The 13,854-nt window shown below is 43.0% G+C and overlaps 1 protein-coding gene across 1 annotated transcript; it reads left to right on the top strand.

Annotated features, from left to right (window-relative positions):
• The first annotated feature begins 2,392 nt into the window (after positions 1-2,392).
• Positions 2,393-6,942, top strand: tent5ba (terminal nucleotidyltransferase 5ba). Its single transcript, XM_086310916.1, has 2 exons — positions 2,393-2,789; positions 5,117-6,942. Exons 1-2 carry the CDS (start codon positions 2,640-2,642, stop codon positions 6,143-6,145), a joined length of 1,179 nt encoding a protein of 392 aa, XP_086167042.1. The 5' UTR covers positions 2,393-2,639; the 3' UTR covers positions 6,146-6,942.
• The last annotated feature ends 6,912 nt before the right edge of the window (positions 6,943-13,854 follow it).

Below are 13,854 nucleotides of genomic sequence, written 5' to 3' on the forward strand. Positions count from 1 at the left end.
TTGCGTGAGGACTCTCATTAAGGGCTATTTAGTGCATTTAAACACATAATAGGCTGCATGCAAAACAGGATATACAGTTAAAGGCAACAATAATGTGGCAGTTGTCCACACCAGTAAAAAGCGGAAGAGTTTGTGGATGGTCTTGACTAGCGCAGAGAGTATTAGGCATGAAAGACTGCAAATGTTCTGCTGAGATCAGTGGAATGACTCTGTATCTGCACCAAATCACATAAAAACCCAATCAGCTCAGCATGGAAGGAGACTATAGTAGAAAGCAATGGAACTGAAAAGTCTAATCTAAAAAGATCATTATCTGAGTCTTTTCATAAACACCAGCACAGCCATGAGCAAATTAAATCGGTGATTGAATAAATGACTCTCATATCAAGTTTCCACTTTAAACTTTCTCTAACAGCGATAACAGCAATAAATAAATGAGTGCCGAGCAAGCAAGAACTTTGAGTGTTCACAGCCTGCTATTAGAGTTCAAATACTAACAAGCAGCCTCTGGATTTAAACAAAAAAAATAGATTGACATGTTTTATCAACAAATTCTTGGATGGAAAAAAGTATTTTTGTTGGCTATAACAGAGGCCTGGGTGAGGAAGACTCACAACTATTTGAGAAGACTGTAATATGTCAGAAACAAAATCTATAAAATGGGTTACAGTCTTTTGTCTTGTCTTCCTCGCCTCAATAACAAGCCGGTTGCACACATAGCTGGCCTTCCCTGAGCCTGGCTCTGCTGGAGGTTCCTTCCTTTTAAAAGGGAGTTTTTCCTTGCCACTGTTACCAAGTGCGTGCTCATATGGGGCTTGGCTGATTGGTGAGGTTTTCTCTGTATTACTGTAGGGCCTTGACCTTATAGTATAATGCCTGGAGTTGTTGGGATTTGACCCTATATAAATAAACTTGAATTGAATTGAACTGAATTGAACTCTTAGGAATTAGGAGGGTAAGCAGCAACCAGGTGGTGCAGATTAAATGAACTCTGTTAACGGATCATCAGCAAGTGTGTTCACAGTTTTCTGGTCTGGAACATTCATGTTTGCGTTAACACAGTCTTCCCAGTTGTGGACGACTCAGAATAGGTCAGAGAAACCTCAAAAAAATCCATAAGCTCATCTCAGACTCTACGGGCCTCAGCTAGCAAGTTAAATGTCAACGTTCATGACAGCACAATGACAAAAAACCTAAAAAAATTATGGTTGTTTGTTGCTAGGGGTGGTGGAGGGGCGATAATTTGGGCTTGTTTTGTGTCCACAGGATCTGGGCACCTTGCAGTCACTAAGTTGACCAGCTCCTCTATAAACCAAAGTACTCTGGAGTCAAATGTGAGGCTGATGCTGTGTCACACAGCATGACAATGAACTTAAGCACAGCAGCAATTCCACAACAGAATGGCTGAAAAGGGAAAATATTCAAGGTGTGATTATGACCCAGTCAGATTTCAGATCTTAACCTGAATGAAATGATGTGGCAGACCTTAAGAGAAAGCAAATGTCTGCTAACCTCAATGAACTGAAGCTATGTTGTGAAGAACAGTTTGCAAAGATGATGCAAGAAACTGATAAAGTCACACAGAAAATGACTATTTTTAAGTTGTTGCTGATAAATGCGCCTCTACAAGCTGCTGAATAATGGATGTAGTTTGTCACGTATTTCCCAAATTGGGAACTGAAAGTAAGAATTTGCAACATAAAAATTAATTTTGCGCTCCTTCTATTGTTTGTAAATTACTACTTTTTTTTTGTTTAGACAAAGCAAAAAAACAGAGCTCGAGTAAGAGCTACTAGAAGATATACAACTGCTGACAGCTAGACTGTTTTAAAGAGCCACAAGCCAAGAAGGAATGGGTATGAGAGTGCTTTTATCACTGCAAAGATACAAAGCTGAGTCCGCAGAGCTTCCAGGAAAATCTCAGACTTCGTTCGGTTTTTTTTTATGATTGCTCTTAAGGCTTGCATGATCATTAATTGCATGATCAATTGGACAATATAGACGCAAGCATACAGCAAAAACATCCTGTATGCTCTGCAAATATTTCCCCATGAAGAAATTTGAAAAGGTTGCAAGGTGAAATGCGTGTGTCGTGTTTGCACAACTGTAATCTAATCTATGACATATCACTAATAGCTAATATTTCTAGCAGCACCGGAGCTGAAGCGATGCAGATCCCAGGAGTGTTGGTTTGAAGGAAAACCCTGATGGTATGCGGGGTTGCACCGCAGATGGAGCAGAACTCACCGAGCTGTCAAGTACGTCACATGAAGGGTGTTCCCTGCGGGCAGGGCAGGGCATCCATAATCAATGACCAAACACAGCAGCCAATCACAGGGCTCATGCTAATGAGGAGCCTTTAAACCCTCTGGACCTTCGCAGACTGACCGGATTTCAGCAGCACGCACAGAGAAAGGAGGAAACTGCGGCTCCCACTGAAACATCCACATCTGAGAAGAAACTTTTTTTCCCCCTTCTTTCTTCCTCTCCGGTCTTTTGCCTCCAGTAATAATATCCGGATCTGCTCACACAGGAATTATCGCACTTTGAAGACACCGAGCTGAGCTGGGAGGAAGCGCTGATTCACACTCTGCTGATTTCTTTCTCGGGGTGGGGGGGACTTAAAAGTTCACAACGCCATGTCTGGTGAGTCGGATCACAGTCGGCGGTTCTGCGTGCTGTCTTGGGATCAGGTGCAGCGCTTGGACTCGATCCTGGGCGAGGCTATCCCCATCCACGGCCGAGGAAACTTCCCCACGCTCTCCGTACAGCCCCGCCAGATTGTCCAGGTACCAAGAGAGAATTAAGAAAAAATAAAATGATAAAATGTTTCACTTTTATATTGACAGCTCAATTTGAGCCAAATTCATGATATTTAAATTATTAATATCAATCAGGACCTCTCAGTCAAGCAACGTCTTTTTTTTTTAAATTAAAAAATCGTATTTTCTTCTTTCTAGTTTCATGTGAAATACTAATGGCACAATAAACTACCACAAAACAAACAGTGCTGTACTCTGTTGAACACTGGAAACCCCTCACCGTCCTCTGGTGGCCTACTGATCCATTCAGGATGTAACCCTCTCGGTTCCTTGGCTCCCTCCTTGCTTAATTGTATTTCCATAACATAATTTTGTTTGCTTTGTTTCCTCATTCTGGGGCTAACTTTGCGTTGCTATTTGGAGCAGTGCTGTTTATTCCTTAGCAGATTACTGTGTCAAACGTTCTAAAAGTTTCCTGCATGTCTGCTTACTTCATCCTTTTGCTTTGTAGCATTTAATGTTGATTTACTGGCACATAAAAAGTCAAAATGCAGCGTTGGTTTCCGTCATATTCAAACAGCAGACAGAGGGAAACCTGTTATATGCTGGCTTTAGCATGGCCCTGAACGGCTTCCACATTTCCAGCCTCTAATGCATTGTGGCTGGATCACGTTTCACTTCCCCTGTGGTGTATCTGAGTTTGTTGGCAATGCATTAAAGTGCTGAGAAAATCCCATGCTAGAGTTTCAAAATGTGCATACAGCTGTTAAAGAATCCCCCCCCCCCCCCTTCTGTAATTTACTCACTGACATATTCAAGATGAGCTCAGCAAACATGCGAGCCCAGGAGCTTGATGCTTGTGGTTGTGGAAAAGATGAATGCTCCATTTAACATGCAGAAAGGCCTAAATGCAGGTTTGAGACCCAGATGAGGGGACTCTCAGGCTTGCTCTGGACTCATGGAAACCCCGTAGAATGCATCTATGATTCATGTAGGGAAAGCTAATGAACCTCCTGGCAAGATGTATAAAGTAAGGCTATTTATCCTTGTCTTTTGAATTGATCTAGGTGAGTACCTTTTATGCTATGCATCACACAAGGCATGAGTGAGTGTGGGGCTTTGTCTAGCTGCGGGGTTGGAGGTATAAACATGCTGTGTCCGATACAGCATCATGAAGCCCTGCAGGAGTAAGAGTCCCGCATCAATTAGGATAACAGCATATGCTCTGCTCAGGGTTTATGAATGAACAACACACATTTTCACATGCCCTTTCTTCATTATTATTTAAAGAAAGACCGACTAGTTCAGATGGAGCTGGAGTCTTTCTGGAAGGATTTGATCCTAAGCCAGCAGAATAATACCTGGGCTTCCAGGGGAAGCGAGGGGATCTTAACTACTCACCTGCATCCAAGCATGTAGGAGCAAAGGAAGGAGTTCAGTGTGGGGCTGAGTGAATTTTACTGTGATTGGCAGATCAGGTTGGTCACAGAAGAAACTAGAAACATTATCATTGCTTCTAAATGGAATTTGAACCCAATTGGAGCTTCTTTATGGCCAAACAACTGCAACGCTTCTAGGTTTCAGTTATAATTTTGTTCCTCCGCCGTGTGATGGGATGACTTGTCTTCAAGTGTTTGTCAGTCTGTAGCCTGACCCAGTATGTATAAATAGCACTGTCATGTTATCTGATCACCATGGGAGGGATTGTCAACAGACACTAATCTGACAGGTTAGTGCCGGTAGGAAGATTTAGGATTGCATGCGAGGCGTAACAACTAATTTGTGTAGCAGGTTCGGCTGTTTCAGTTCCCAAAATGCTGTGACGTCAAAGTGCCGCTAACACATTTAGTCAGCTAAGCACATATTTACACTCTTATCCTAATCATCTCTAGCGTCTGTCACTTTAATTAGGCATATGCACAGCAAACTTCCCAAATAGACTGACGGATAGAACAAGGAAGCTGCAGCTCTTACCACTCGACTCTTTAAATATTTCCAAATGTTTGAGAACAGAATGTTTTATGGCGCATGTGGGGTATCATTTCCCTTTGGGCATGTAAGCGCAATCAATCTTTGATGACTTATTTAAGGACTCCGACCCTTCCCTTCGCACCTAATAGCGATGATGTAGATTATCCTTTTCAGATGTGGCTACACAAAGAGAAGACTCCTGTGTTTAAATATGTGCTGATCACTGGAGCAAAGGAAAGGCTATTGACCCTTAATGCCAGCTATTGATTTGACTTGAGTCTTTTTAAATGCCATTTTTGATCCTATGAAGCAATTACCTTCGCCTCCTGTTCAAGGAAACTGTATGTTATTAATAAGATTGTATTTGTCTCGTCCCTGTCCAGGTTGTGCGAGCGAGGCTGGAGGAAAGAGGTGTGCATGTTAAGGATGTGAGGTTGAACGGCTCGGCTGCCAGCCACGTGCTCCATCAGGACACGGGACTAGGCTACAAGGATCTCGACCTGATCTTTGGCGTGTCGCTGAAAGATGACCAGGCCTTCCGTCTGGTGAAAGACGTCGTGCTGGACTGCCTGTTGGACTTCTTGCCAGCCGGGGTCTCTAAGGAGCGCATCACAGCACTGACCCTTAAAGAGGCCTATGTGCAGAAACTTGTGAAAGTCTGCAATGACACGGACCGTTGGAGCCTCATCTCGCTGTCCAACAACACAGGCAAGAACGTGGAGCTTAAGTTTGTGGACTCTTTACGGCGGCAGTTTGAATTCAGTGTAGACTCCTTCCAGATTTGCCTTGATTCTCTGCTCTTGTTTGACCGCTGCTCTGAGACGCCCATGTCTGAGAGCTTTCACCCCACCGTAATTGGCGAAAGCGTGTACGGGGACTTCAAAGAAGCTATGGAACATCTGTGTCAGAGGACCATAGCTACTCGCACCCCTGAAGAAATCAGAGGGGGTGGCTTGTTGAAGTACTGCCACTTGCTCGTGCGAGGCTTCAGACCCTCGTCAGAGGCGGACATGAAACAGATGCAGCGCTACATGTGCTCGCGCTTCTTCATTGACTTCCCCGACATAGGTGAGCAGCAGAGAAAGCTCGAGGCTTATCTGCAGAACCACTTCGCCGGGATGGAGCACAAGCGGTACGAGTGCCTCACGACTCTGCACCAAGTAGTGAACGAGAGCACAGTGTGTCTGATGGGCCACGAGCGGCGCCAGACGCTCAGCCTCATCTCCATGCTGGCGCTGAAGGTGCTGGCTGAGCAGAATGCTATCCCCACGGTAACCAATGTGACCTGTTACTACCAGCCAGCGCCGTATGTGCAGGACATAAACTTCAGCAACTATTATATTGCACACGTGCAGCCGCCACAGGTCGCCGCGTGCAGTGCTTCATATCAGACGTGGCTGCCCTGCAGTTGAGCTGGTGTCAGGGCGCGGAGGTCACTGTGTCTCCACTGCATCGCTCTGTCCAGGATGTGGACTGAAAACAAACAATAATGAAACCCATTTGCCAAATGTGACTTTATAAAAACAATCCTGTACTGCTGTACATCTGATTGAGCCGACAAGTTTTTTTTTCGTTTTTTTTTTTTCTTCATTTTTTAATTTTTTATTTTTTTTTTTCCACTTGTTTTCTCTTGCAAGAGAAGAATCTGTAAGATTGCTGGTCATTTCTGAGATGTAGCGATAATATCTTTAAGTATTAAAAAAAACAACTTTGTCAGGTGTGCATTTTTGAGGAAGCAGACAATGAAGCTGGTGGTGTTTTCATACCCTGGCTTTTATTTTGTTTTATTTTTTAAATTTCATACGGACCAAAGATATGTAGTTTTTCTTTTTTGTTCTTTGTTCTGAAAGGGAATGTAATCACACTCCCAAGTGCCTTTAAAAAAAACGACAAACAAAAATCCCACAATGTTCTGAAAACATCTGTAAAGTGAGAATTGTGCATCCAGTGTTTTCTAGATTACTCTGTTTCTCTGCATTCATTTTTGAGGATGTGGGTTTTTTTTTTTTTTTTTTTTTTTTTCTCCCCCCCCCCTCCTTTGGTATTGTGGTTATTTTCTGCTGGCCTGTAATGATTGTTGATATTTTAATCTTTGGTTTTTAGGACTGGTCATTGTCTGAGCTGCTTCAAAATTCACACAGTTGAGTTTTTATATTGTTACGTGTCCACAATAAACAATGTGCTTTGGCCAAGACGTGACACACAGTGACTCAAAAGTCTGTCCTCTTTTCCTCTCGGTGTTTGGTCCCACGCTTGATCAACTGATGAGTTGGTTCGTTTGCAGTAACCAGGACCATTGAAATGCATACACTGTTGGCCGGAGTCACTTGCATTTGTTAAACTGGGGCTGAGGATCCATTACAATCTGAGGACATGAACCATAAGGAGGCTTTTCTAAAGCACAATGGTTGCTCTCTGTGATACTAAAGCTTTATAACAAAGGCTGGCTTGTTCTCCCAACCCATGTTACTGCTGGAAACGCAGCCCAGTTTGCTTGACTGATACTATATCCATGTCATTTTGTCTGAGTCAAAATCAAAAATCCTTAAACACATAGGTCTTTCTCTTTTTAAACACTGAGTGACTGAGCCCGTATGGATTCATAGCAGACCACAGATCTTCTTATTTGGGCCAATAATTACATCTACTCAGAAAACTGAGAACAAAAACATCATTTTTGCCATACCGGGTATGTGACTCTCACGCATGTGTTCTTGTTTTTTAAACAGAGCTACTCACGCTGATGCTGAAAGGCAGAATTAGACATGTGGTATTATTAAAGCGATGCACAGCCCTGTCTTTGCATAAATCTGTTAAATGCAGGGTATTGGTCTTGGTCACAGAGTCAGGTCGCTGTGGAGTAACAGTGCTGGAGCCAAGATAAAGTACAGTTAGCCTGATCATTTTTGCAATATGAAATTATTTTACTTGTCTTATCTTTCACACATGGCCAGAATAGCCTGTTTAGAGACTGTGGACTCCCAGTGCCTTCAAATCCTTAGAAAGTCTTGACGTTCTGTTCCACTCTGCATTTAATCATTAGTTATTTATCTCTAAATTTTTTTTTTTTTTTTTTTTTGTACAGTCTTCCTTCCATCATCCCAAACTGGTTGCGGTAGAGGTCATCATCACACACTGGTTTGTGGTCTCGCAACTATGGTGGTCCTGAGAGGTCAAACACTCCATTGAAAGCAAGAAATGACAAATGAGAAGTTAGAAACAGACTTTCGGTCACAATGCAGAAAAATCTGTTTAATGGTACATTTGACTCTAAAATATTATTTTCCACAAGATTTATTTATTTATTTTTTAGCTCTGAGTGACTTGAGCGTAAAATCACTTACAAAATGTTTCCTGGTGTAATAAAGTTTGACATTTAGGGGTTAAAGTCTCCTTATTTAAAATTATGATGCTACTTAAAGGACAAAATATAACATTAAAGGTTCTCACAGATCTGATCTGTTTATAGTTAAACACCGCCAACCAGATTTCTTCCTGTTAAACGGGAGTTTTTCCTTCTCACTGTTGACAAGTGCTCGCTCAGAGGTGGTCGTCTGATTGTTGGGGTTTCTCTCTATTATTGTAGGGTCTTTACCTTACAATGTCACGCACCTTGACTGTTGTTGTGACTATATAAATAAAATGGAATTTAATTGAGTTCAGTCATTTTACAATAAGGGCAGGGGTAATGCAGTCATGTTTCCTTGATTTTCATTGGTAGACGAAGCATTTAAGAGTTGAGTAAGAGATGAAGGTTACAGGGGAAATATGATGTTATGGTTCGCACTATGCCTCAATGCAAAAAGACCCTGGGTTTGAATGCACCAGTCTGCTGAAAGCTTTGTGTGTGGAATTTGCATATAGGTACTCTAGCTTCATCCCACACTCTGAAGACATGCATGTCAGGTTGCTTGTGGTCCTTGTTAGCCCTGCAACAGACTGACTCCAGTGCAGCCGCCACCCTGAATAGAATAAGTGTTTACCATCGCAGGTTGCGAAAGGGTTGCGTCCTCTTAAAGGTGCACATAAAGTGTTTTTAAAAACCTACACAATGAGCGGGTGGAGGGAGGTTTGGAGTCTTCTCCCACGCCCATTCTCTGCGGCCTGCTGGAGCGGGAGGGCTAGTAGGAGGAGTTGGCTGTCCGACTGCGGTCTGGGGTGTGGGGCCTCCCTGCTGCTGCGGAGTCGGGGTGGTCTGCCTCTCCCCACCGCAGGGAAAAGGGTAACACCACCTGGGTCTGGGTGCAATTCCCCCCTCCAGGGGCAAGGGTACCTAGACCCGGTTTGTAGAGTACGCTTGGGGAGTGTGATTGTGTGTACAGCGTCTCTTTATGTCTGTCTCCACGTTGGTTGAGTGTGGAGTGAGTGCATATGAGAGCATGAGGGTGGGAATGGATGTTTGTGTCTGTGTGTGCCTGTATGTCTGTGTCTATATGTCAGGTTGGGTATCAGACGCCACCTCTCTGGGGACACCTCAGGCCCTCCAAGGTTTGGAGGCCTATCTCCACCCACCACCACTTCCCCTGCCGGTGGCGGACTCCCTCAGGTGTCGGTGTGTTGGTGGTTCTTTGTGTCTGGGGGTGGGCGTCCGGGTACACACCGGCTCACTCCTTGGCGGCCGCTTGTCGGGGCCTGGGGCCTGGGGCTCGCTCGGGCCCCTTTGGAGGTGGGGTGCCCCCGGCCTCTTGGCCTGGGGCTCGGTCACTCAGGCACAGCTGGGGGCCGGCGGAGCTCACGGGCGCGTCACTGCAACTCCCCCTGACTTCTGCTCCGCGGCTGCTGGGCGAGCCCTCATCTGGGACTCTCCTCAGCTCTTACTGGGACAGTGGCGCGGCTGCCCCTCTGTTGGTCTTCCATGGTCTCTTGTGTTCTGGGGGCCTCTGGATGTCTGGAGTTTTGATCTCCTCCATACCCGCTTCACACCCTGGAGGACGGGGCTGTGGCCCCCCCACACTCCCTAGCAGATCATTACATGGAGAAACCTTTGGAATGCAAGCATGCTGATCCACACAGGTATGCACACATGGGTATTCACAGACGCGGACTAAAGCTTTCTTGGCTGCTACCTCAAAGCACACTGTGCGCTGTCTATCTTGCGTGCTGCACAATATCGTTTATTATTTAGTAAATATTGATATCTATGACTAGCTAGTTTATTGTGATGGTGCTTTGTTTTCTCTATTATTATGTTGCTCTTTGTTGTTTGCTGTCTCCTCTGTTTGTTTTTTTTGTTTGTTTGTTTTTTTTCTCCATACAGGTGACCCAGGAGTTCTTTTTTTTTTTTTCTCTCTCTTCCCCCCCCTTCTCACTGTCTCTTCTCCCCTTTGGTTTTCTTTCTTTCTCTCCCCCTCTTTCTCTCATTCATTCCCCCTGTCCTATTTATTAAAAAAAAAAAAAAAAAAAAAAGACAAAGGATGAACTGAAGCTCTGCCATCACGTAATGTCGCATACTGCTGTTTCTGATGTCATTTAGAAAAAAAGAAAAAAAAAACCTACACTCTTCATTCATTGTCTTTTCTGCATTCAACCCTGAACATGATCATCTTTTCTTACGCTCTATAAAATGAGAGCTTCAGGAACATTGAAATTTAAGAGCCACAGAGTTACGTTTGGTGTAAATAGCAACAAGCTGACTGGAGATGATTTCTTGCTGGTTTGAACTCCTCTCCAATGACAATCCCCATTAATCTGTCATGATCACTGGCCCTGCTTGCTCTGGAACACTGTGTGCTCTCTTTTCTTTTTTTTCTTTTTTTTTTTTACCCGCGATATATTCACCACACGTCCCAAAGTGTGCGTTCATTTCCCATTCCTATAATGTTTGCACACTAGTCAAGCGGCAACACAATGGTTTCAGTGGTTCTAAGGTCAACATTAATCCTTGTGTGAAGATATTGTCAATGGCTTCTAGCTAAAATTCTGACGTGTTATGGTATTATCATATGAAACATTAGATTATATGAAAGAAAGGAAAAGTGAGCTATGTTGCTGATAGATTTATAATAATAGTGGCAGTGGTTGAAATGAAACATTTTATCATAGAGATAACAAAGCAATTTCTGTGAGAGATTTAATTCAGGCTTTAATTAGGAGTTTGTGTGCGGGCTGAGGTTCTGCACACGCCTGTGCAAAACCAGGGTGAGGACAGGACAGAGACGCAGTAATGACAGAGATTTCGCAAATTTCTTGCCACAACACAAATCAAACTCACCCTGTCCTGGTATGTGTGCTATTATCTCGCCCAAGAAAGGGTTTATTCGCCCAAGGGAGCGATTATGAAGTCCCACTAACCCATTATCCGCAGGAAGTTTCTCACTCTGTACCTCTTTCTGTTGTTGTTGTGTACTTTTGCCTTCATGTTAGCTCTGTGATGTAAAACAAAAATTTAAAAGCGGGTCACACTGATCTGACTCAGGGATGTGGATATGTTTTAAATTAGGCTGTACTTGGGGAGCACATGACTCTGTGGATGTGACATCATCCTCAGGGTGCAAAAGGGAAACACATGTCTCAGTTGAACTGGATGATTGGAGCACACTGACAGTGCAGCTTCAGCTGGTGGAGATATGTGTTGCGGTCTGTGTGTTGCTGGTTGCTGGGGTACAGTGCTGAGAAATCCATGAGCTCAACAAAAGTTCTGCACGAGGTGAATTTGTCCGAGCGGCTCTGATCTCTGCATCCCGTTTAATGCACTTTAAAGTGTCACCCGGTTAGGACTTTAAGCATGTTGCTACCAAAATGACAAGTTTCAGAGGGGTGGTTTACTCTCTGCTTAGAAAGTGTTTTATGAGCATATTTCAGAAAAGCCGGGATGCTGTGTAAAGTGTAAATAAAAACAGAATGCACTTTCAAATCTCATGAAGACCCCGTATTATGTTCACAGCAGAACATAGAAAGCACATCAAAGGTTTAAGCTGAGAAAATGTATCACATTAAGAAAAATACTAGCTCATTTTCTATTTGATAGCAGCCACATGTAACAAAAAGTTACGACATTATCATGGTACATCTGTGCACCCTGTCAGTAAACATCTGGGAACTGAGGAGAACAGCTGCTGGACGTCTGGAGAGAAATGCCGTTCCATTCTGGTCCTATGAAGGATTCTTAGCTGCTCAACAGTGCTGGGTCTGCTTTCTCACGTTTTTCATCTCCATTGTTTTTATTGGGTAAAAGTTGTCAACTGCAGGCCAGTTCAGCACCCTGACTCCTCTAACATGAAGCCATGCTGTTGCAATAAATGCATAAAGCATTATCTTGCTGAAATATGCAAGGCCATACCTGAAAAAGACATAGCCTGGATAGGAAACCTGTATTTGCCTTTCAGCATTGATGGTGCCTCTTCAGCTGGATGGTTCTTCTGCTCTGTAGTCCAGATGACACGGCATCTGTGCTTTCCAAAAATACCGACAAATTTTGATTCATCCGACCACAGAACAGTTTCCTGCTTTGCCTCAGTCCATTTTAAAGCTAATGAGCGACGTAGCAGAAACGACAGCATTGCTGGATCATGTTCACATACAGCTTCTTTGCAATGGCAGAGCTTTAATCTGCATTTGTGGATGGCACGGTGTTCACAGGAAGTTATCTTCCATGCAGTGATTTACATCACAGAATCATTGCTGTTTATAACGCTGTGCTGCCAGGCGGCCTCAAGGCTGATTTTTGACATTATCCCTATGGCGCAGCAATTTCTCCAGATTCTCTGAGTCTTTTGATGATATTTGAATGCAGATGATTATATATTCATTCTTGACAATTTTTTGTTGTTGAATGTTATTTTGAAATTGTTCCACATTTTAAAGATGCAGCCTTTTTTTTTTTTACAGATCTGCCTATCTTTACTTCTGAGAAACTCTCTCTAAGATGCTCTCGAGCCAATCATGTTACTGACCTGCTGCCAATTAACCTAATCAGCTGTATAATGTTCCTCCAGCTGTTTCTTTTATTTGTTGCCCTCATCCTTTGGGGTCTTTTTTTTTTTGACATGTTGCTGGCATCAAAATCAAAATGAGCTAATATTTATCATGAAATAGTTTAAACATTTCAAATGTTTTTATGGTCTAATGTGACTAAAATATGGGGTTATTAGCAAATATCTTCTTTTTATTTTCATTTTACACAGCGTTCCAACTTTTTTGTGTGTGGATTTCGTTTCTTTTTTAGATTTTACGCCAGAATGAATGAATAAATAAATAAATGAATAAATAGCAAGCCTGCAATTATTAAGTTGCCAGATCTGGAAACACAAGGTTTTCACAATAAGAAGATGAAGAAATGACAGTCTGCCCTGACTTTTTAGTCCAGACTAAAGTTTTTCACAGCTGACTAGGTATCTTTAATAACTTCAACTTGCTCTTAAACTCCCCAACACATTTCGAAGGAGAGAAGCAAGATGTGGATTCAGGACACTACTTCGACCAAAGCTGTGAATCATCAGAGTGGCCTGAATGATCGTGTACATCTGTATGTGCATTTGTTTAGAGAGTGATGTCATTATGGGCTGGTGGAACAAACTAGAAAAGCCAACGCAGAGTTTAAAGTGAACAGTCTGGGTTAGCCGGCTAAAGGACGGGGTAATCTGAAGGAGCGTGTCGAGGTACAAAGATAGCTCACAGGAGAGGAATAGACTCTATGATTTCACCTCAGGGTTCAGGGCGCATGAGTTGTCACCACAGCTGCTGGAGAGGCAGAAGTGTGAGAGACACTCACACACACAGGGGGAGACAGCCCTGAGCATTCCTGGCATTACAGCCCACTGACAAACAATCCTAACTTTATCCAGTGAGCCGGTCCAACTGAATGGCTACAGTGTGTAGAGTTTACCCACTGAGAGGGCCACTCTGTCCCCATCCAAACATTATGATGTCTCAGGTGGGACTGTCAACTCATTTTATTATCAGCAATTGATAAGCATTTAGTCAGCTAAATTACTACAATCACTGCTAAAATCCTCTTTCAAAATTGCATTTAATTTTTGCAAATAAATCTCCCGTGTCCTGAGATTTAGTGCATAAATCTCTTTAAAGATTTATGCACTAAAGCACATTCATAAATCCTAAGAGAAACAAATAAGTGTCTATAAAAATAATATTATAATAAAAAAAGTTCTGTCAGCAGGAA

This window comes from Aulonocara sp. 'chitande type north' Nkhata Bay, linkage group LG11 (assembly GCF_057382095.1).
Source record: "Aulonocara sp. 'chitande type north' Nkhata Bay isolate Kocher_YH1m ecotype deep benthic linkage group LG11, A_spYH_male_GT1.1, whole genome shotgun sequence".
In the NCBI taxonomy this organism is placed as follows: domain Eukaryota; kingdom Metazoa; phylum Chordata; class Actinopteri; order Cichliformes; family Cichlidae; genus Aulonocara; species Aulonocara sp. 'chitande type north' Nkhata Bay.

Excerpts from the sequence above, each read along its gene's own strand:
- tent5ba (XM_086310916.1), top strand. The coding sequence starts at position 2,640 with ATGTCTGGTGAGTCGGATCACAGTCGGCGGTTCTGCGTGCTGTCTTGG. Across the intron at positions 2,790-5,116 it reads AGCCCCGCCAGATTGTCCAG|GTTGTGCGAGCGAGGCTGGA; the intron begins GTACCAAGAGAG and ends GTCCCTGTCCAG.